Source organism: Solanum lycopersicum, chromosome 3 (genome assembly GCF_036512215.1).
Source record: "Solanum lycopersicum chromosome 3, SLM_r2.1".
In the NCBI taxonomy this organism is placed as follows: domain Eukaryota; kingdom Viridiplantae; phylum Streptophyta; class Magnoliopsida; order Solanales; family Solanaceae; genus Solanum; species Solanum lycopersicum.
This window is the reverse complement of record NC_090802.1, coordinates 29,784,768-29,806,138: the sequence shown is the minus strand read 5'-3', so window position 1 is coordinate 29,806,138 and position 21,371 is coordinate 29,784,768. Positions and strand designations below refer to the sequence as shown.

General features: G+C 34.6%; 1 protein-coding gene and 1 long non-coding RNA gene across 2 annotated transcripts; one reads left to right on the top strand and one right to left on the bottom strand.

The window, feature by feature from the left end:
* The first annotated feature begins 6,240 nt into the window (after positions 1-6,240).
* On the top strand, positions 6,241-16,833 carry LOC101261303 (uncharacterized). The gene is made up of 4 exons (XM_010319590.4): positions 6,241-9,721; positions 10,175-10,434; positions 12,281-12,874; positions 14,309-16,833. Exons 1-4 carry the CDS (start codon positions 6,422-6,424, stop codon positions 16,677-16,679), a joined length of 6,525 nt encoding a protein of 2,174 aa, XP_010317892.1. The 5' UTR covers positions 6,241-6,421; the 3' UTR covers positions 16,680-16,833.
* A 2,017-nt stretch (positions 16,834-18,850) lies between these two features.
* On the bottom strand, positions 18,851-20,855 carry LOC138347207 (uncharacterized). Its single transcript, XR_011219939.1, has 3 exons — positions 20,785-20,855; positions 20,086-20,155; positions 18,851-19,093 (listed from the first exon to the last, which is right to left on the bottom strand). It is a non-coding gene; the product is annotated as an uncharacterized lncRNA (long non-coding RNA).
* Between the last annotated feature and the right edge of the window lie 516 nt (positions 20,856-21,371).

Below are 21,371 nucleotides of genomic sequence, written 5' to 3'. Positions count from 1 at the left end.
AAACATAAAGAAGTATACATAGACTTCATATGATTACTATATAGAATAATATTCTAATGAGCTCAAATTAAACAACAATGTACAATTGATTAAGCATTCAACGAAGTAATCAATATATATCTTAATAGTTTGCCAAACGCCTTAATACAAAGCTTTGAACAAAAGTCTTAAATTAAATGTTAGGGACAACATCCACTAGCTATGTCTAAAGTACTAAGCTAGAATGATAGGTGTAGCATCATGGAACTCAAGAGGACCTACCAAAGTTTGGAGATCTCTGATCCAAACCGCTTCAATGAGTCTTCAATTTATTCTCTGACCCGTGCCTGTAAAATAGTAATAGTATATGCTTGTACATGCACATATACACATAAAGATTGTGCATGATCAACGAAAATTCTTCCTATAACAACATGTCATTTTTGGAAAGTGAAGTCACTAGACTTTCTTAATTCGTTATTTGTGAATTATGGTATGAATATTACATATTTTAATGCATTCAAAGCACACAACTCATTTTCTATGTAAACATAAGACCTTAGAACCATGAACATAATTTTAGAATAACTCGAGCAAAAATTTTGAAATTTGCTCCTCCAAACCAGAGAGTTCTTCTTTTTATACTTAAGTTTATTTTTCAGTCTTTTTCTTCTTGTTGTTGTGTAGCTCAAAGATCTCTTTAATCTTATGTTTTACTTACAAGTTCAATGATTCATTGTAGTCCCATACCTACAATGAATCGAGTAAGTAACCCAAAAGACTAAGTAAATGATTTGGCTAGCCTTGCTACAAGTTACTCTTTCCATTCTTATTAGATTGGGCATGAAAATTTTATAAGTCAATCTTTATTGGCTATGCCCATTTATTGATCATTTGCATAACAAAAAGATGTTGGGCATATATTCACCCTCAAATGATTGAGTCATTATGTTTTGCTCTCTTTATTGGCATATATATATTGGCTAATATAAGAAGTCATTTTAATCCAATCTTTGTTGTCTATGCCCATAATTTGTTAAAACCTCATTCTTATCAAAATTGGTGATTGATATTCTTAAGCTCTTACTTTCTTAGTTCACTTTGAACTTACGTTTCTACTTCTTTGATCTGTTTATCATTGTGAACATGCTACTTTCATTCTTTCTTACTTTCTTCGAAGAATTATTTAGCATTAACGGAAGTAGATCATGCAAGCAAATATGAAATCCAGTGTCTTCTTCACACCGAAAAGAGGTGATTCAGTGGTTAAGTTGAACCAAGTTTTGTGTCTACACAATACCGAAAAGGGGGGTTCACCGGATAAAGTGCAACCAAATCAGTGTCTTCCCCACACCGAAAAGAGGGGTTCACGGCTGAAGTGAACCAGATACTTTTCTGAGCTATAACCGACATAGATCATGTGAACTAAATATGAAATCTGGTGTCTTTCCCACACTGAAAAGATGTGGAATCACCGGCCAAAGTGAAATCGCATCATACCTATCTCTCATAGGTGGAATCCACTGACTAGTTCCTATGCTGACAACATAGTTCAAAGACAAAAGACATATGGAGACTACTTGTCCACCTTGGTTATAGCCTCGTATCATGAGACTTACATAAGCTGGCACAAGATCATTGCTAGTTTATCGATGCTAAACTCATATTTACTTTACTTTCTTATCTCTTAGAGTTTGACTCAAATGTTATGGAAGTTTGTTTCTAGTTATGAGATTTACTTAACTCTTTGGGTAACCGGTCATACCTTTCTTTACTTGATGAAATGTGAGTTTAACCTTACATTATCATCTTGGTGTTAATGAGACTTGTCTCACGATTATTAACACCCTTTTATGTGAGTATCTTTAACATAATTGTCTAGGGGTGAGTGAGACTTGTCTCACTTATTTTATCACCTCATTTTGGTCACTTTCATTATTCTTAAGCTTTTGATTATGTTATTACTCACCTTATCTTGTTCAATGACATTTGGTAACTTTATACCACTCTTTATGAACGTTATAAACTTATTCAATGTTCTTACTTTTATTTATGGTTCATTTGAATAGAGTATGTTGGGACTTGTCCCAATGATTGTCATACCTTTGGTTATGAATTCATTAAGTTAAATTGGTCATGCTTAAGTTGGTATAACTTGGTCATTAATCAATTTTGTATTATATTTTGGAAATACATTGTAAGCCAATTTATTGGCATAGACTAATTTTTCACATATTATGGTAATCTAGAATATTGTTAGCCAATTTATTGACATAAGCCAAACTTTCACTAGACAATGGCCATAAGAATGTCATTAGCCAATTTTTTATGTAATAACATAGTAAGCTAATTTTATTCAACTTTTTGGACAATATATTGCTAGACAATTTGTTGGCATAAGTCAATCTTTCACATATTGTGGTAATCTAAACATTCATTTTAATCAAGCCAATCTCTTAACATTTAATTAGCTTATAAGAATAATTCAATGAAGAACTTATAACATTAAAATCAACTTCACAAATGACTTATAGCAAACTTCACATTCTCGAACAGAATTAGATGTTAACAATATCCTCTATCTCGTGTAACTAATAACCTAATCATATGAATCAAATCTATAGGCCTCATTAGACATTAACAAATCAAGAACCTACACATAATGATCAGGTAGCACCAAATACCAACAACATGTTGGAGATTACATCTACATACTATTAGGATCGAAAACAAGGATAACTTGGGACATGGACGTTCAATAATGTCATTGGGAACAACCCTAGTTTCGATATTCTTGATTCATAAAACGTTTGAAAAACCTCTGGGATAAAGGAATCCAAGAGATAAAATCCATACCTTATGTGGAATTGAATCTATGAAGATCACCTTGCACGAAACCCTTGAAGAATACCTTGAAATTGCCTAAGAGAACTTTTCTATTTTTCTACGTTTTGCTCAGTGTTTTGAGTCATAAATTTTTTAGTGCTTCAACGTGAGTCTAAGTCTTAGAAACTGATCTTGACTAATTCAACTTAGTCTAATTAAGTTAATTAAATAAATTAATTAGTTAATTACTAAAACACGCCTCCTAAGTTGACTAAAAATAGGAAAACATTTGACTTAGGCAAATTTGAAATTTTTCCTAAGAGTTTCGGCCATCATAATGATTTTTAAATTTATTAACTAAATTGTCAATTTAATTAATTAAGGGACCTAGAATAATTACTAAAGTACCCCTAAGTCATTAGGACCGTAACCAACCCCTTTGGGCCATCCTATGTTAGGTACTAGGTTGTCTCTTGAACTAGTTACTAGGTTAGTGTCACCCAATTAATTCTTAGCTTGTCGGGTGCACTAGATAGTTTATTTTTATTTTTCCTAGGTTAGTTATCTGGTTAGGTCTGTTAGTTAGAGTCTAGAGTTGGTTAGAGAGTTAGGCCCCACATGGTTGGACCCTTGTGCGGGTTGCACCCTAACTACCCTAACCGAATTTGGTTAGGGTAGTCCCCTCCCTTGGCCGTTTCTTCACATGTGCTTGCACATGTGTTGCTTGTACTTTCCTAACTAACTATTATTGATGGTTCATTTGGAATGTTTACTTATTGTCCCAAGGATCCTCACTATCTCCTTGGGCACTGGTTAATCTACATGCCCATTTTAATTGGTCATGTGCTATGGTGCCTAGGCTTGACACACGGATGCCTCGTACCTAATGTGCAAATGCCAGAAAATATATGTTCTCCTTCTCCTCCTCCTCTTTCTCCTCCTTCTCCTTCTCATTTGCCTCCTTCTCCTTATCCTTGCCTTTTGGATTATGTGTGATGCTGGAGCAGTATTCATTGAATTTTTCTTTCACTAATTATCGATAGTGATTGAGAAATACTTTTTTTTTAACCTACTACATTTCAAAGGTTGTGAAATCTTCTTGGATGTATGAACATTAATATTATAAGTAATTTCCTAAAAAATATTAGTGAGTTCTTTAAGTTCTTTTACACAACTAATAAAATAATCATGTTGCTGCTCACATTCTTCACATAGATAAAAAGAGCATTTGGTGTTAGAAGAGGAAGCAACACCAATAAGGGATTGAGCTGTTGTTGTGAGTTAAAATTCTTGTATCATTTCATCTACAAGGTAAATAAAAAAGGTTGAGAGCTTACAATTCATTATAAAATAATAACAACATTATATTTCCGCAGATGGATAATCTGTTGTCACAAATTAGCATTATGTTGCCACAGATGTACTTATTGTTGCCATAAATGAGTTTTCTGTTGTCACATATAAATTTGTTGCCAAGATGTACCTACTGTTGCCACAAATGAATTTTCTGTATAACCTCATATAAATCTTATGTTGTCACAGATGTACCTTTTGCTGCTCACATTCTTCACATAGATAAAAAGAGCATTTGATGTTAGAAGAGGAAGCAACACCAATAAGGGATTGAGCTGTTGTTATGAATGAAACTTCTTGTATCATTTCATCTACAAGGTAAATAAAAAAGGTTGAGAGCTTACAATTCATTATAAAATAATAATGACATTATGTTTTCACAGATGGATAATCTGTTGTCACAAATTAACAGTATGTATGCATAGATGTACCTATTGTTGCCATAAATGAGTTTTCTGTTGTCACATATAAATTTTATGTTGCCAAGATGTACCTATTGTTGCCACAAATGAATTTTCTGTGGCCTCATATAAATCTTATGTTGCCACAGATGTACCTATTGTTGCCACAAATGAATTTTCTGTTGTCATAGATGGATCTTATGTTGCCACATATTACCATTTTTTGTTGCCTTTATTGGAATATGCACCAACATATCACTAAAATTTGACAATATAGGATACATTTTTCAACAAATGAAATATAAATTGAACAACTAGAGTGTGTTTGGTATGAAGGAAAATATTTTCTGGAAAATGTTTTTTTCAATTTGCTTATGTTTGGTTGGGACAAAAGTTTTGGAAAATGTTTTCCAAATCAACTCATTTTTCTCAAAATTAAGGAAAATGACTTCCTTTAAAAAATTAAGTAAAATATTTTCCAGAACTCTCCTCCAATTCTAAATTACATTTTTTTTTTGGAAAAACAACAATTAAAAAAAATAAATTCAATTTTAAAAATTATTTTTTACCCGATCCCTGACCTCTACCCACCCACCACCGGCCAGCCCCCCTCCCTCCAAAAAAATTATTTTTGCTTTTTTTAAAAAAAATTCAACTTCAAATTTTTATTTTTAAACTCTTCCCCTCTCCCCCCGGCCAGCCCCCCTCCCCCCCCTAAAAATTATGTTTTTTAAAAATACTATAAAGTTCAAATTTTTATTTTTTCACTCCTATCCCCTCCCCCTGCCCCCTCTCCCACCCCACCCCCACCAACACCCCAAATAAAAAATTGTTTTTAAAAAGCATTTTCAATTTTATAAATTATTTTCTACTCTAATAAGAATAAAAGATGTCTCTCATCCACCACCCTCCACCAACACCCCAAATAGAATTATTTTTAAAAAATATTTTCAATTTCATAAATTATTTTTTACTCTATTAAAAATAAAAGATGTCTCTCAAAAATATTTTTCTTTCATAAATCAAACACTAAAAATCATTTCCGAAAAATATTTCTACTCACCAACCAAACATGAGAAAATAAGTCTAAAATCTACTTGTTTTCCAGGAAACACTTTCCTTCATACCAAACACACCCCTAAACAAGATATATTTCTAAAATTATATCAACAAAATGACCACAAAAAGAATTACAAAAGTAATAAAAAGTAACTTCTCACTTAATGTTAACAAAACATTTACATTTTCTCAAAATTAGATTTTTTTTAGGTTGGTTGATTTTCTTTAAAAAACAATAAATAAAAGGTATCATTACTTCATTATTCAATTTTCACATGTATAAAACAATATATTGTTGATTAATCCAAGAAGAAAATTTAGTATTATTTGAAAATTTGTAAAAATTTTCAAAATAAATAACTTATCAATTTTAAGTCGAATACAACTTCATTTCAGAAAAAGTAGAAAATCACGATCGAAGATAAGAAAGAAAATAACGAAGATAGTCGAAAACAATGATAATGTAAATAGTTGAATTTTCAAACTTCTAAGGAAGAAGAAAAGAGAGAACATTGAAACAAGAAGAAAATAATTTTTTATTTTTTTAAAAATAATTTGTATTGAATTATAAAAGTTCAAAAGTACTTTTTGTATTTTATAAAAGATTTAGAAAAATTTTAAAATGTTACTAAGCTAAAGACTTAATTGACACATTTCTTATAATTTCTGTAGTTTGTTCTCTAGTTTGGTGAATTGGTTTCTCAACTCTTCAATTCTTCTTAAAACCCTTTTTGAACCCCTAAGGATCTCTGCAACGACCACCGCCTCCGCCTCTCCGGCAAGAAAAACCTCCTTTTGCAATTATGTCAGCTAAATGGAGAGCTTTACAGCATCGTCATCGTTATACATACAGTGCCGTAATATTCCCCAAAAGTTTCATTGAAGCACTTCAACAAACACCTTCAGTTCACTTCTACTCCGAACTACAACAGTTTGTCTCCTTAAACTCTACATACTCTCAGCTCAATCATGCCAAGAAACTCGCTTCATCTTTCTCTGAGTTACTCTCAAATGTCAAAGCCGATGACGAGTCAATTTCTACAGCTTCCAGATTTTACCTGGAGATTCTTTTGCTGGAGAATTCGCAGCCTCTGCATAGAACTTTACTATCCGTGCTTGTTAAGTGCAACAACTTTCATACCCTGATTCAAAACTGTTTCCGTCAAATTTGTGAGGAATATGGTGAAAATGGGAAGAGATTCTGTGTTTCTAGAGCTGCACTATCTATGATGAGCACCCCCAAGTTGGGTTACTTGGTCGAAATTGTTGACGAGTGTGCAGTTTTGGTTGGTTTGAATGTGGTTCTGGGTTTAAGCTCTGTGTTGGCAGAGATCAATGATTGGTCTAGACCGTCACCAGTTGTTATGGAACAGTGCCAGGAAGCTCTTTCTTGTATGTATTACTTGCTTCAGCGATTTCCGTCCAAGTTTGTTAATGCAGGTTCTAATGTTTTAGAGAGAATTCTGGTTACTGTTTTGAGCATTTTGAAATCGGAATCGTTTTCTAGAGATTGTCTAGTGGCAGCAGGGGTGAGTTTTTGTGTGGCTCTGCAGGTTTGTCTTAGCCCTCAAGAGATTGGACTGTTTATCATGGGAGGAATTTTCAATGAAAGTTCCGTTGTGTGTTCTAAGCTTGTATTTAAGGGTGTACTTGAGAAAATCCCATTTAAGGGCAATTTGGTTGATGAGTTAAGTAAATTTTCATCGTTGAGCAGACTTTGCTTGGTTAGAGGTATTTTAACTGCAGTCTCAAGGACAGTATTGAATACCGGGTTTGTTGTATCAAATGATAGCTTTGGTAGTGTTAGGGACTCTGGAGATAACAAGAAATCAATCAAAATGATCCTTTATGATGCAATTTTGCCTGAGCTTTGTAATTTTTGTGAGAATCCAATTGACAGTCACTTCAGTTTTCATGCTCTTACGGTAATGCAGATTTGCCTGCAGCAAGTAAAAACATCAATGCTAGATAAGAATGGAAGTCTGGAAGTAAATTATGATCTCATTTCTGAGGACATTGGGACACGATTATTGCAAATAGTGTGGAATAATTTGGAAGATCCTCTGAACCAAACAGTCAAACAAGTACAGCTTATATTTGATCTCTTCTTAGACATTCAGGCCAATCTACACTGGGCAGAGGGTAGTGATACATTCAATTTGTTCACGAGAAAGGTTGCCTTTGATCTTCTTCGCCTGGGACCACGCTGTAAAGGAAGATACATTCCTTTGGCATCCCTCACCAAGAGGCTGGGCGCAAGGACACTTTTAAGTATGAGCCCAGATCTATTGTTTGAAACAATAAAGGCATACATTGATGATGATGTGTGCTGTGCTTCAACGACATTTCTTAAGTGCTTCCTTCAGTGTTTACGTGATGAGTATTGGAGTAGTGATGGTATTGAAAACGGGTACAACAGATTTAGGGGTCATTGCCTGCCTCCACTTTTGTCGGGCCTAGCTTCTGGACATTCAAGACTCCGCTCTAATCTTAACACCTATGCACTTCCAGTATTACTTGAATTGGATGTTGATGCTATATTTCTGATGCTCGCTTTTATTGGCATCAGATGTGGTTTGGACAATGGTGAAGTATTTCTTACTGAGCTGGATTTTAGGGGTGTGTCTCCTGTGCTTGAAGAACGAGTGGCTGTTTTAGTTTCATTGTTTAAGGTTTCTCGTTTTCTTGCTTTGCTGGAAGGGGATATTGATTGGTGCAAAGATTCTTTGTTGTCTCCGGAAGACGTGAAGCAGAACTTGGAAAAAAAAGATGCTACTGTCTGCATCAAGGGGATTGAAATAAAAGTCCCAGAGAAATATCTGGTTTTGGCACTTACCCATATTGATGAGACACTTCGGATTGATGCAGCAGAATCTCTGTTCATAAATCCAAAGACCGCAAGTTTGCCTTCATCATTGGAACTCAGTCTGATGAAGGTAGCAGTTCCTTTGAACATGAGATGTTGCTCAACTTCTTTCCAGATGAAGTGGACAAGCTTATTTAGGAAGTTCTTTTCTCGGGTTCGAACAGCATTGGAGAGGCAGGTTAAGCAGGGAAGTTGGCAACCTCTTGCACGGAATGACACAAGTAGAAATTCTGTTGCTAAAAGAACAGGGGATATGTTTGAAGACAGGGCAGATGAACTTTTTAACTTTATGAAGTGGCTAAGTTGCTTTTTGTTCTTTTCATGCTACCCCTCTGCTCCATATGAGAGAAAGATAATGGCAATGGAACTTTTATTAATAATGCTAAATGTTTGGTCTATTGTGTTTCCTTCAGAAGGAACGGTTGATGCTGTTTCTCCTCAGTTCTCTCTTTATCCCTACAGTAAGGGGCTTCTTTTACCTGAATCAACTCTATTGCTGGTTGGATCAATTGTTGATAGTTGGGACCGGCTTAGAGTGAGTTCTTTTCGTATTCTGCTGCATTTTCCTTCTCCTCTTCCTGGAATTCATAGCGAGGACATGGTTAGTGAAACAATTGTTTGGGCTAAGAAGCTAGTCTATAGTCCACGTGTCAGAGAAAGTGATGCTGGAGCTCTGACTCTACGACTCATATTCAGAAAGTATGTTTTGGAACTTGGTTGGGTTGTAAATGCCTCATCTAATGATGTATCTGCTCAACCACTGTCCAAGCTGCCAAGCAAGGAGAATAAGGCGTGTAAGTTTGCCCCTCCAGCAATAGAATATCTAAGATCACTGATTGATTGGCTGGATGCAGTAGTTCAGGATGGAGAGAAGGATCTTTCAGAAGCATGTAAGAACAGCTTTGTTCATGGTGTTCTGCTTACGCTTCGATACACATTTGAGGAACTTGACTGGGATTCTGATGCAATAGTCTGCAGTATATCTGAAATGAAAGGGGTATTGGAGAAGATTTTGGAGTTGGTCAGGCGAATTACTTCGGTGGCCCTTTGGGTGGTATCAGCTGATGCTTGGTACTTACCTGATGATATGGATGAAATGGGTGATGAGGCTCTTTTGTTAGAGGAGGTTCCTCATAAGATGGATGAGGCAGACAAGGAACAAAATACAACAGAGGTGCAGGAGGGCAGGCAAACTGAGCAGATAGTTATGGTTGGTTGTTGGCTTGCTATGAAAGAGGTATTAAGAATGACTAATTATCCCTTTTGTCAAAGTAGCTAACTATTTAATGAAACATTTCTTATGTCAATGGTTAAATTATGTCATCACTAGTTCTTGTGCCATCATCATTCTTTTCCTTGCTGTTTTGTACTCAGGCCTAGTAAACTTTGTAGTTCTCAGTTCAACTAATTGCAATAGACCGCATATTCTACCCTTCCCCTTCTATTGCAACCTTTGTGTGGCTAAAGAAGGAATGATAAATACTAGGTGATTTTTTCCCATTTTGGTTAAACCTTGATGAACGCGGGTGGCAGGTAGTAGGTACTTGATGGAATGGAAGTGTGTGCAAGTTGTCCTGAAAACCACTATTATATAAATACAGAAGGAATCATAAATTTAAGTCAACTATATGAAGTTTATCTGCTTAAAACTTCCAGAAGAATTAATTTCTTCTCATCTACATTGCTTCAGGTGAGCCTTCTTTTGGGAACAATAATAAGAAAGGTTCCTTTGCCTACTTCAGATGTTTCAGAATCAGGTTCCCAAGATGTTCATGAAACTGTCTTATCCAATATGACATCTGGCACAATGCTTGATCTGAAACAACTCGAGGTAATTGGCAACCATTTCTTGGAAGTCCTTTTGAAAATGAAGCATAACGGAGCTATTGATAAGACAAGGGCTGGATTTACTGCGCTTTGCAATCGATTGCTTTGTTCAAATGATGCTAGGTATGTGTACTTAGTCATACTTTCTACATGCTTGTTTTTCTTTGCAGGAGTTTCAGTGCCGAAGCTGTAAGCGGTATTGTTACCATGGTTTAGCTTAAAATAATTTTAGAAATCTCTCTGTAGTCAGAAAACTGAAAGAAGCTGTTGTTTCACAGTGGACGTTTCCTTTTCATCTATCATCTTGTTAATTATCTGAAAATGGAAAATTCTCATTGTTTAACTAAGAATGACCAAATACTACGGGAGGAAGCTTGGGTAGATGGCTGGTGCAGACAGGCAGGGATGCAGACGCCAATAAAGTGGGAGAATCTAGTAGCAGTGATCAGCAAAGCCATCAGAGCTGCAACCCCTTCTAGGGTTATATTTCTTTGTATTTTGGGTTTTCCCGATGTGGAAAGGGGAAAAAACAAACAATAAATTGGAAAGGAAATTCTCCAGTCGATTGGGTTTGCGAACTAGAGAGCTTGGTATCAGAGAGATTAAATTCTGCTCATGACATTAGTGAGCTTAAAATTAATAAGATTGAGCTCAACTTGTTTCCCTTCTTGAGCAACATAAAAATTTGTGAGGCTGAGTATCTTGTATGTTGTAAAGTGAAAAAAGCAAACATCTAAAGGAAAAAGAGAGCCAAAAAATTTACACTTCTAAGCTTGCTTCGGGTAGATGCGGTTGGTGACATCTTAAAGGTGTTTGATTCCTTTTATAATGCTACCGCTTAGTGAAGGTTGGAATTGAACTTTATCTTTGGTTGTTATAAGTTTCATGTTGCAACAAGTTGTTAAACAATGACAAAAGTCCCATATCGATGGTTAATGAGATAGGTGGACTCCTTATAAGGCTTGAGCAATCCTCCTCCCTTTGAGCTAGCTTTTGGGGTGTGAGTTAGGCCTTACACCTAATTTCACATGGTATCAGACCAGGGCCCGTCTCACCCAATGTTGGGCCCCCGAAATCGCACCAGATGCTAAGCACTGGGCGTGAGGTGAGATGTTAAAGAATGACAAAAGTTCCATATCGGTGGTTAATGAGATGAGTGGACTCCTTATAAGGCTTGTGGAATCCTCCTCCCTTTGAGTTAGCTTTGAGTTAGCTTTGGGGTGTGAGTTAGGCCTTAAGACCTAATTTCACACAAGTGTTTAGTGAGGTCATACGCAAGACTTATCATAATTTGATTCTTTTAGAACTCATTTTCATGCAATCCTGAGCAACTCACAGGAAAAAGGAAATATCTCAATATGTACTGTGGAGTAAATTTATCTCTTGTTTGCTCTGTGACTGAGGTACTGACATGCACTCAGTAGATAAAACATTCTTGATAACACATTTGCTACTTTGTTATTTTTATTTAGGTTTATCATTTATTCTTTTCTTTCGATTTACTGTTTCTTTGGCTATACCAATTCATGGCTATTTTTTTTTTCCAACTTCATCCCTCACCTGTCCCTTTCAAGGAAAAAACTAATTTAAAGAAAAAGAATATTGCAGAAGCACAACATTGTAAACAGAAATTGTAACAGGTTTTATAGGTGGAGTAACAGTATAACTATAACACTACCGCTCTCCTCTTTGATCGTAGGAAAAAGTAATACTTTCTTTTTGGCACCATTTCTCCAGCATGCTAACCTTCTATTCGAGAGCTGGCTACTGATTTTGCGTCTGTTGAAAGTAGCTTCTAGCAGATAACTGCTGATTCTTTTGTGGGAAATTGATGGATTTGAATCAGTACAAATATTGCACTTGATGATGTTGGACTTCCATTGTTAGGATCATAGCAGAGAAGTTCACAACAAAGATAATAGATATGCATTCTGAATCCATTTGCTAAGGTTGCTTTTCTTTTTTCCAGATTTTGTAAGTTGACCGAGTCTTGGATGGAGCAACTTATGGAACGGACAATAGCCAAGGGACAGACTGTGGATGATCTCCTAAGGAGAAGTGCTGGTATTCCTGCAGCATTTATTGCTTTTTTCCTTTCAGAGCCACAGGGCACACCAAAAAAGCTTTTGCCAAGGGCATTACGGTGGTTAGTAGATGTGGCTAATAAGTATTTAACAGATCATACTGAAGCAAATAGTTTCAGTGCTGATACCAGCAATGGTTTTGTGGAGACTGGTCCAGCTACTTTTTCTATAATTGCATCTGATGTTTATGATGCTGAAAGGATCTCAAAGATTCGAGATGAGGGTGTCGTTCCTACTGTGCATGCTTTCAATGTTCTTAAAGCTGCTTTTAATGATACCAACCTAGCAACTGATATATCAGGTTTTTCTGCTGAGGCTATGATTATCTCGATACGTTGTTTCTCTTCTCCACACTGGGAAGTACGGAATAGTGCTTGTCTTGCTTATACTGCCTTGGTTCGTCGCATGATTGGATTTCTAAACGTGCACAAGCGGGCATCAGCTAGGCGTGCTATAACTGGGATTGAATTCTTTCATAGGTATAACACGATGGGTCTTTTATGATTTTTATATATCATAATTTTCTATGCTTTGTCTATTTCAAAAAAGAATTTCTATGCTTAGTGTTTTGTGCCTCTATTTGACCATCTATAGTTATCTATATGCTATCTTAATTTCGTTGGACCTTGGATCACATGCTTCTGCTAAGTTATGGTTTTTATATTCATTGGATGGTTGTATTGTCCCTTACTATTGTAGGAGAAGGTTGCTTTTCAAATTTGAAGATCAGATAAATATCTTCTTGCTCATCTAAACCTTCTCACTTGGTGCAATCATGCTCTTTGAGACTATCAAAGTCTTATCACTTGGAGCAATCATGCTCATCGAGACTTTCTCAAATTATGGCTTATCACTTGATTGCTTGCCCATGCCCTCATTGATTTTCTTGTTGCTTGACAGCACAGTAGAATGAAGTGGATGTAACTCGTATCAGTTAACTAGTTTCTTTTGTCCCTTGTATATATATGATGTTAACAACTATGCTTCAGTCTCTAGTAAGCTAAGGCTGACTATATGTGTATCATTTGAACATGTTTTTCCATTTGACATCAACTCAATGTCATCATTATAGAAAAAATAAAAATTAAAGTTAAATAAATTGAATATAATATAAATAATAATTGGCCACAAAAGAACTTTTTGTGGTACTCATCATATGCTTTCTCTAGGTCAATGAATACCATGTGTAGATCCTCATTCCTTTTCGCAATAAATTCCCAATAGTTTTATCGCCACTCTTGTCGTTTGTACGACTCTTGACTTGAAATGCCGCAATTGTTCGCACAACTTTGAATATCTCATTTGTTGATAAATTGGAAGGCTTTGCTTTTTTACTTCGAGGAATCATTCATACATTGAAGTTCGAAGATGCTCACCCCCCTCCCCCTGAAATACTCTCAAGTTAATCCCCATCGCTGTCTAAAACTTGTTTGCTTCTTTTTTAATTCCGTGTTGGGCTTTAAATTTGGGGATTGAATTTTCTACTTTTTTTTTTGGCTTGACGTGTATATCTGAACCAATACTTAGTTGATTGCATTTTTCATGTATCTTGCATCGTTCGGAAGTGTGGACCTAACTTTTGATTGAAAAACTGAATCTGTAGAAATGAGTATGTCCACTAGTTGTTATGTTGATTGTTAGGATTTGATGCAATGTCTTGTTTTAAGGAAACCACATTTATTTGCTTGTTCCGAAACAGATGCTCTAATCATTTCCTGACTGTTCATCTTGTAGGTACCCTCACTTGCATTTTCTCTTATTTATTGAACTAACTGGAGATTCTGTTCTTACGTCCACTGTGTTGTATTTGGAGTTATTAATGAAACATTATCTTGTTTTATGGAAAACAATTTTATTTGCTTGTTACCAGAAAAGACATTCTCTATTCATTTTCCTGACTGCTCGTCTTGTAGGTACCCTCCCTTGCATTCATTCTTATTTAATGAGCTAAAAATTGCAACGGAGTCACTTTTAGATGGATCATCTGAACATCTAAGGTCCAACCTTGCGAAAGTTGTTCATCCCAGCTTATGTCCAGTCCTGATTCTCTTATCTCGACTCAAGCCTTCTCCAATTGCAAGTGAAGCTGGTGATCCCCTGGACCCTTTCCTTTTCATGCCATTCATCAGGAAATGCTCAGTCCAGAGCAATTTGCGTATTCGTGTTCTCGCATCCAGAGCTCTAACAGGTCTAGTGTCTAATGAAAAACTTCCGCTAGTTCTCCTAAATATTGCCTCTGAGTTACCTGGCACTGGGGAGCGCTTTGTGAATTCTGAATTGTCTATGCCATCCAATAGAGTTAATAGTTCTTTCAATTCACTTCATGGGATGTTATCGCAGTTGAGCTCTCTTCTTGAGACGAACTGCAGAGATCTAGCTGATGTTTCCCAAAAAGATAAAATTCTTGCTGAACTAATTCGTATTCTTGCTTCACGCTCATGGATTGGGAGTCCTGAGCGATGTCCATGCTCAATTATCAACAGCTGCTTTTTGAAGGTGTTAGATAACATGCTGGGTGTTGCCAGAACATGTCAAACGAGCAAAAATATTTATGTCATTTGGGAACTCCTTTGGAGGTCATCTTCAGTATGTTTAGATTTAGGAGTGGTTTGTGCACCAGCATATTTTGATCCGACTACCTCAAATCTTCGGAAACAAGCTGCATGCTCATATTTCAATTGTGTTTACCAAACATCTAAAGAAGCTGCTGAAGAGTATCTGTTAGTACCATCCAAAGGCCTTCCTGGTTCGAACTTATCAATGATATCTGTAAATGAAATTTCTTTCAGCAGATTCAAGGAAAGGCTAATACGTTCTTTCTCTGACACTTCATATGAAGTTCGGATTGCAACATTGAAGTGGTTTCTTTTATTTCTCAAGACACCAGAATATAGTGAGATAAAGAGAAGTTGCTTGACCAGCATGGATCTCCAGACCACTATGGTGAAACTTTTAACTTTGGACAATAACCATAAATGTTTGAACTACATTCTGAAGATTATCTACAGCTGGAGTTTGCAGGAATATCAGAATAATGGAGAAGAATATTATCCTAAATTTTTTGGTGATATGGATATTGAGTCCGTGCTCCAGTTTTGGAACAAGGTGGTTTCCTTGTACAAGGTCACTAGGCAATCGAAGACTCGAGAGATGCTTCTTTGTTGCATGGGGGTTTGTATTAAACAATTTGCTGGTTCACTAAGTAGTTCAGTTGTAAGCTTGCAAGACGTCAAAGTTGGTGAAGTCAGCCACCATGATCCATCTGATATGTCTAAATTATCTGCCTTTTACGAGTGCATCAGCTACTATGTTGACCTGATTGAACAACACAGTGATGCATCAGAGCCTGTAAACATGCGTAGGGCGGCAGCAGAGTCTATGATAGCATCTGGCTTATTGGACCAAGCTGAGGTTATTGCCCCTTTTGTCTACAATAACCAAATTCCTGATGGCAATTTGTGTTCCTATTTCAAGCATGAAATGGTGGTTAATATATATGCCCATAAAGTCCTGGATTTATGGTTTTCATGCATTAGGCTTCTTGAGGATGAAGATGAGAGTCTTAGGAAGAAACTTGCCCTGGATGTCCAGAATTGTTTTAGATGTAAAAGTTCTGAAAGGACAGGAGCGGTCCCAAGCCAAGTAGAGCAAGTGATTGAGAAGAGCTTCAATCATCTTTCATCAATCTTTGGTCGCTGTCTTGACTACCTTGATTTCCTTTGCCGCAGGGTTGTTGATTCTGCTAGCCATGCTTGTGTTATTTCTGAAGGAGATCTTATCAAACGTGTCTTTGACAAGGAGATTGACAACCATCATGAAGAAAAACTTTTGATATGCCAGATATGTTGTTATCATTTGGAGAAGCTTCCAACCTCTGGTGAAGGTGGTGATGTGAGGGACATTTTGCAGAAGTGGAGGAGGCAGTTTGGGCAGAAGTTAGTATTATTTGCCAAAGATTATGTTGCTGCACAGGGAGGACTTGATTGGATTGGTGGGGTTGGTAACCACAAAGATGCATTCTTACCTCTTTATGCAAATTTACTTGCCTTTTATTCATTGTCAAACTGTATTTTTAATGGGAAAGCAGAAGACAGAAAGTCTATGCTCCGTGAAGTTGAAGAAATTGGTGAGGCCATACAACCATTCCTTACAAACCCATTAATCTCTAATTTGTTGTTATTAGTAGTTACGTTGCACAACAAAATGATCAGCCAAGATTTGATCAAAAAGACTACTGATGAATCAGCGTGGGATGCTTTTGATCCTTATTTTCTTTTAAGGTGAGAGACTCAATTGTATACTGCTAATTGATGTGTAAAACTGTTGTGATTCTTTTCGGGATATTTTTTGTGTTTATTTTACTCCAATTGGAGCCCCTATTTTGGCAGACATTCTCCCTTGAAGTTCCACTATTGATGTATGGTGTGTTTTGCTTGAATTGCTAGGCATTAGTACTTTTTTTTTCTGGGTAAATCACATAGATATGCTATATTATAAAAATATTTACCATTTGTGTCAACATAATTTTTCTAACTAAATATAACATTTTTTTGGAATTAAGAAAGTTGTACGGTCTTCGCCTCTTTCTCAACCCTTTTCCTATTCTTCTGCTTCTCTTACTCTTTCTTTCTTGCTTTTTACTCTTCTGCTTCTTCGCCTCTTTCTTCTTCTTTTTTTACTCTTTTAATTTTTTGTCTCTTTCACTGGTGTTATATATCATTCTCCTCTTCTTTTGTTTTTTAATTCTTGTTCTTTTCTTTGAACTTTTTGACTAAATAATTATATTGCACAAATCAATTTTTTTCATGTCATTATTTTTATTCAAAAACAAGATGAAAAGAGGAACAAAAAGACGGCAAATTTGTATAAAATTACGTTTTTAAGCAGAAATTTAAAATATTAAAAATTACAGAAGTAGGAGTTCACCATTGATGGTCATTATAAAGCTTTAAATTTTGAATTCATTATTTGAATTTCATAAATTTGTAATAAGTTTGAATAGGTAGTTCATACAAATGATTAAAAATGTCATTTGGAGTTTATATCTCAATTTTAAGAGGGTTTGGTTAAGTTTAAAATTGATTTTAGGAGAAATATTAGATTGTAATGAATTAAATATAACATTGAAATGGTCTTGCAAATGTATTAAAGTTGAATTAGATAATACAATTTTAATGCAAATTTAATTCAGTTTGAAGTTTTTTGATTGATTTGTCATTATTGGATACTTGTTTAATCCACTATTAATATAATTATCAATTTATTGATCATTGTCATATCTTTTGTTAGTTACGTTTTTCATTAATTCTTAATTCTCTTTTCTAATTCAACTTTAAATATTGTGTAATACTATTTTAATGCAAACTTAATTCATTTCACGGTCTTTTGATTTATTTGTTACTATTTGATACTTTTTTAATTCATTATTGATACAAGTTTAATTCACTCTACAAATCATTGTCTTGTCAGTCATAGTTACATTTTTCATTCATTCTTAATTCTCTCTTCATATTCAAATTTAATACCGTTTAATACAATTTTAATACAAATTTAATTCATTTTTAATTTTTTATTCATTTATTTGTTCCTATTGGATACTTGTTTAATTCATTATAAATATAAGTTTAATTCACTCTATAAATTATTGTCTAATATTTTATTTATTATATTTTTTTATTCATGCTTAATTCTCTTTTCTACCTTAACTTTAATACTTGTGTAATACACTTTTGTATTTTAAATTCACTTTGCGATTAATCAATTGTTTTGTTACGATTATTGATACAAGTTTTATTCAGTTTACATACAGATCAAAGAATCTCTTTTGTTTTCTGCATTCTGCATTCATATTTAATTCTCTTATAATAATTCAAACTTTAATTTGTCTGTAATACATTTTTAATTCAAGTTTAATTCATTTTGCAGTTTCTTATGCCTCTTCATTTGTTACGATTATATTATTTCTCTTTTAATAATTCAACTTTAATATGTTTGTAATACATTTTAATTAAAGTTTAATTTATTTTTACAATTTTTATGCATCTTCATTTGTTACGATTATATTACTCGTCTAATTATCTATTGATACAAGTTTTATTTAATTTAGAATTATTGACTATTCTAAAAAAAGGGAAAAAAAAGCAATAGTACGAGAGGGAGAAAGAGCAAAAAGAAAAAACAAGAAAGAAAAGACAAAAGAAAGAAATAAAAGAAAGAAAGGGAGAAAGAAAGAAAGAAACAAGAAAGAAAAAGAAAGCGAGACACAGTAAAGAAGAAAGAAAAAGCGAGACAGAGAAAGAAAGAAACATCGAGACAAAAAAAAGGAAAAAAATTAAAAAATTGCAACAAGTAATTATTTTAAAAAAGGAATTGTCACGACCCAAAAATGGACGTGATGGCACTCGTCTTATCCCACCAAGACAAGTAAGCTTAAAGTTCAACTATTACAATAAAAGTGCGGAAAATTTACTATCAACTTACATTATACCCCAAAACCTGGTTGTCACGTGTACAAGCCTCTAAAGTATTACAACTAATTCAAAAGCAACGCTAGTCTCAAATGAACTTGTTTCTAGAATAGAATAAGGTCATAACTAAGGAGAAAGAAAGTACGCTGAGGCGACAAACAGCTACCTCTCAAATTTCCAAGAAATCTCAGACAAGGAGAAGAGAAATATCACAAAGTCCGGGCTAGTAACCTACAAAAAAATTTGTAGAAGCAAGGGTTGAGTATCAAACCACACGGTACCCAGCAAGTAAAACGTCTTAACACAAGCTAAGGGGATAAAATACGGGTACTCCTACTACCCCAACCGAACCTCCTCTTAGATAAAATTCAGTCTATCCTAACAGTTCACATTTAAATAGCACGTAACTCTACAACAACACATAGACAAATTACATATATATCCTACGCAACAACACTTTACCAAATTATATATATCCTCAATAACAACACTTCAGCAAATTACATATCCTCAACACCACTTCAATAAATTACATATCCTCAATAACAACACTTCAACAAATTACATGTTCCGCAAAGAGGCAATTACAAGATCAGCAAATCACAATATCAAGTTCAATAATGATAAGTATGTGCAATGCAATGCAATGAAATGAAATGTCAAGTATAATGATGCATGTCTGACCTAGTGATACACACCCGCTGTCTCTCAGTACGGGACCTATAGGGGACATATCTGTCCATGCATCTGTCGCGGCGCACGACACGACCCTCGATATAGTAACCATCGCGGCGCGCGATACGTCCCTCGAAATATAGTATCTATCGCGGCGCGCGATACGTCCCTCGAAATGGTACATCCTCTTAAGTACCCATTATTTTTCAATGCACATAACACTTATCACAACCAATGCGTCAGAATAATGCAGATGACAAGTTCACACAAATAATGAGGAGATGACCACTTTCATAACATCGTACACTTCACAACCACACAAACATGAAGTCACATCAACAATGATTCAACAAGCCTTCAACCCTTTCTCAACACATCATACATAAACAATTGATCACATTGCCTTTTGTTATCCCTTTCTTTTTTCATCATTAGAATTAATCAATGTGGACAAGTCAACCCATCACCAATCCCGTTACTCCCAAACATATACCACAAGGAAATACACACATTTCATACATTTAACAAGAGTTTAGAAATCCACTTGCCTCAAATTGTCGAACAATCATTCTGGGACTTGAGTCTTTACCTTTTATTCAACTTCCAAATAAGTGCAATCTATTCAAATAAGTAATTACAATAAGACTTTCGGACTAATAGATAATCATATTACTATAGGTCTAGCCTAGATCCAAAAACTCACTTAATTTATATTTTAGTTCTTAATTTTTGTGTCAATCAATATATCAACTCTTTCATTTTTCTTTAAATTTTACGCTTAAGATTTAGTCCTGACTCCTTCAATATCATAATCTAATGATATTCATATAATACAAAATAATACATATATTATTTAATTAGGTATAATAATATGTCAACTTGAATCATAAAGTGGTGATTAGCATCCTTAATTATTGAACACGATACCAAAGATCTGAACTCGATGATTTATCCAAACCTAATGACACTAAAACTAATTTTATAATTAAATCCCTGGCAGTATCATTATATTACTATAAAATTTCACAACTAAAATTCATTACCATTAACATACTATCACTAAATTTAAAAAAAAATAATTAAAAGGGCCACGCTGCATTACAGTAATCTATTTGCTTCCTTTAGGCTGAAAAAATTCAGTCCTCGCAACAATATAGAAATTGATACTTCCTTTCTAAATATATATTGAAATAATGAATTGTTAAATATTCTACAATTTAACTTCTCAATTTTTTTGTGCGGCTTACCTAGAGAAATGACTCCCTCCTTTACAGTTCGTCGATGCAGGTATGTTCCTTACTCTCTTTACTTTTCTAAAATAATTATGTACTAACCTATTTTATTATATATGGCCAAATATATAGGGTTTTAATTAAATTTCAGATCTAGTCCAATATTATCAATTAAATAAATTATTCATCAATTAAATAATCAAAATTATCAAATAGCTCAAAATTATTCAAATTACTTTTTTGGGTCATTACAGGAATCATTTCACGTAATTAATCCTTTTTTAAAAAAAATCTGTTTCAAACAAAGTTTTCCTATTACGTTTTTCCTTTGAAAGGATAGACTGGCTTAGTTGGGCCAAGTCTTGGATTCTCTACATTCATTTTTATCTTTTTTCTTTTCTTTTTAGGACATTTTTTCTATCCAAAGTTTTCTAGATATTTCACGGTTTTTAAAAATATAAATTCTTCATTAAAAGCTTATGTCTACCATTTCGTGAATTTATCTTCTTTATTATATCATTTTTCTTAGGAGACTTCTCTTCAGGTTTTATTCTATAACACTCATCTTTCATGTGATTTATAATATTAGTTGTACCTCATTT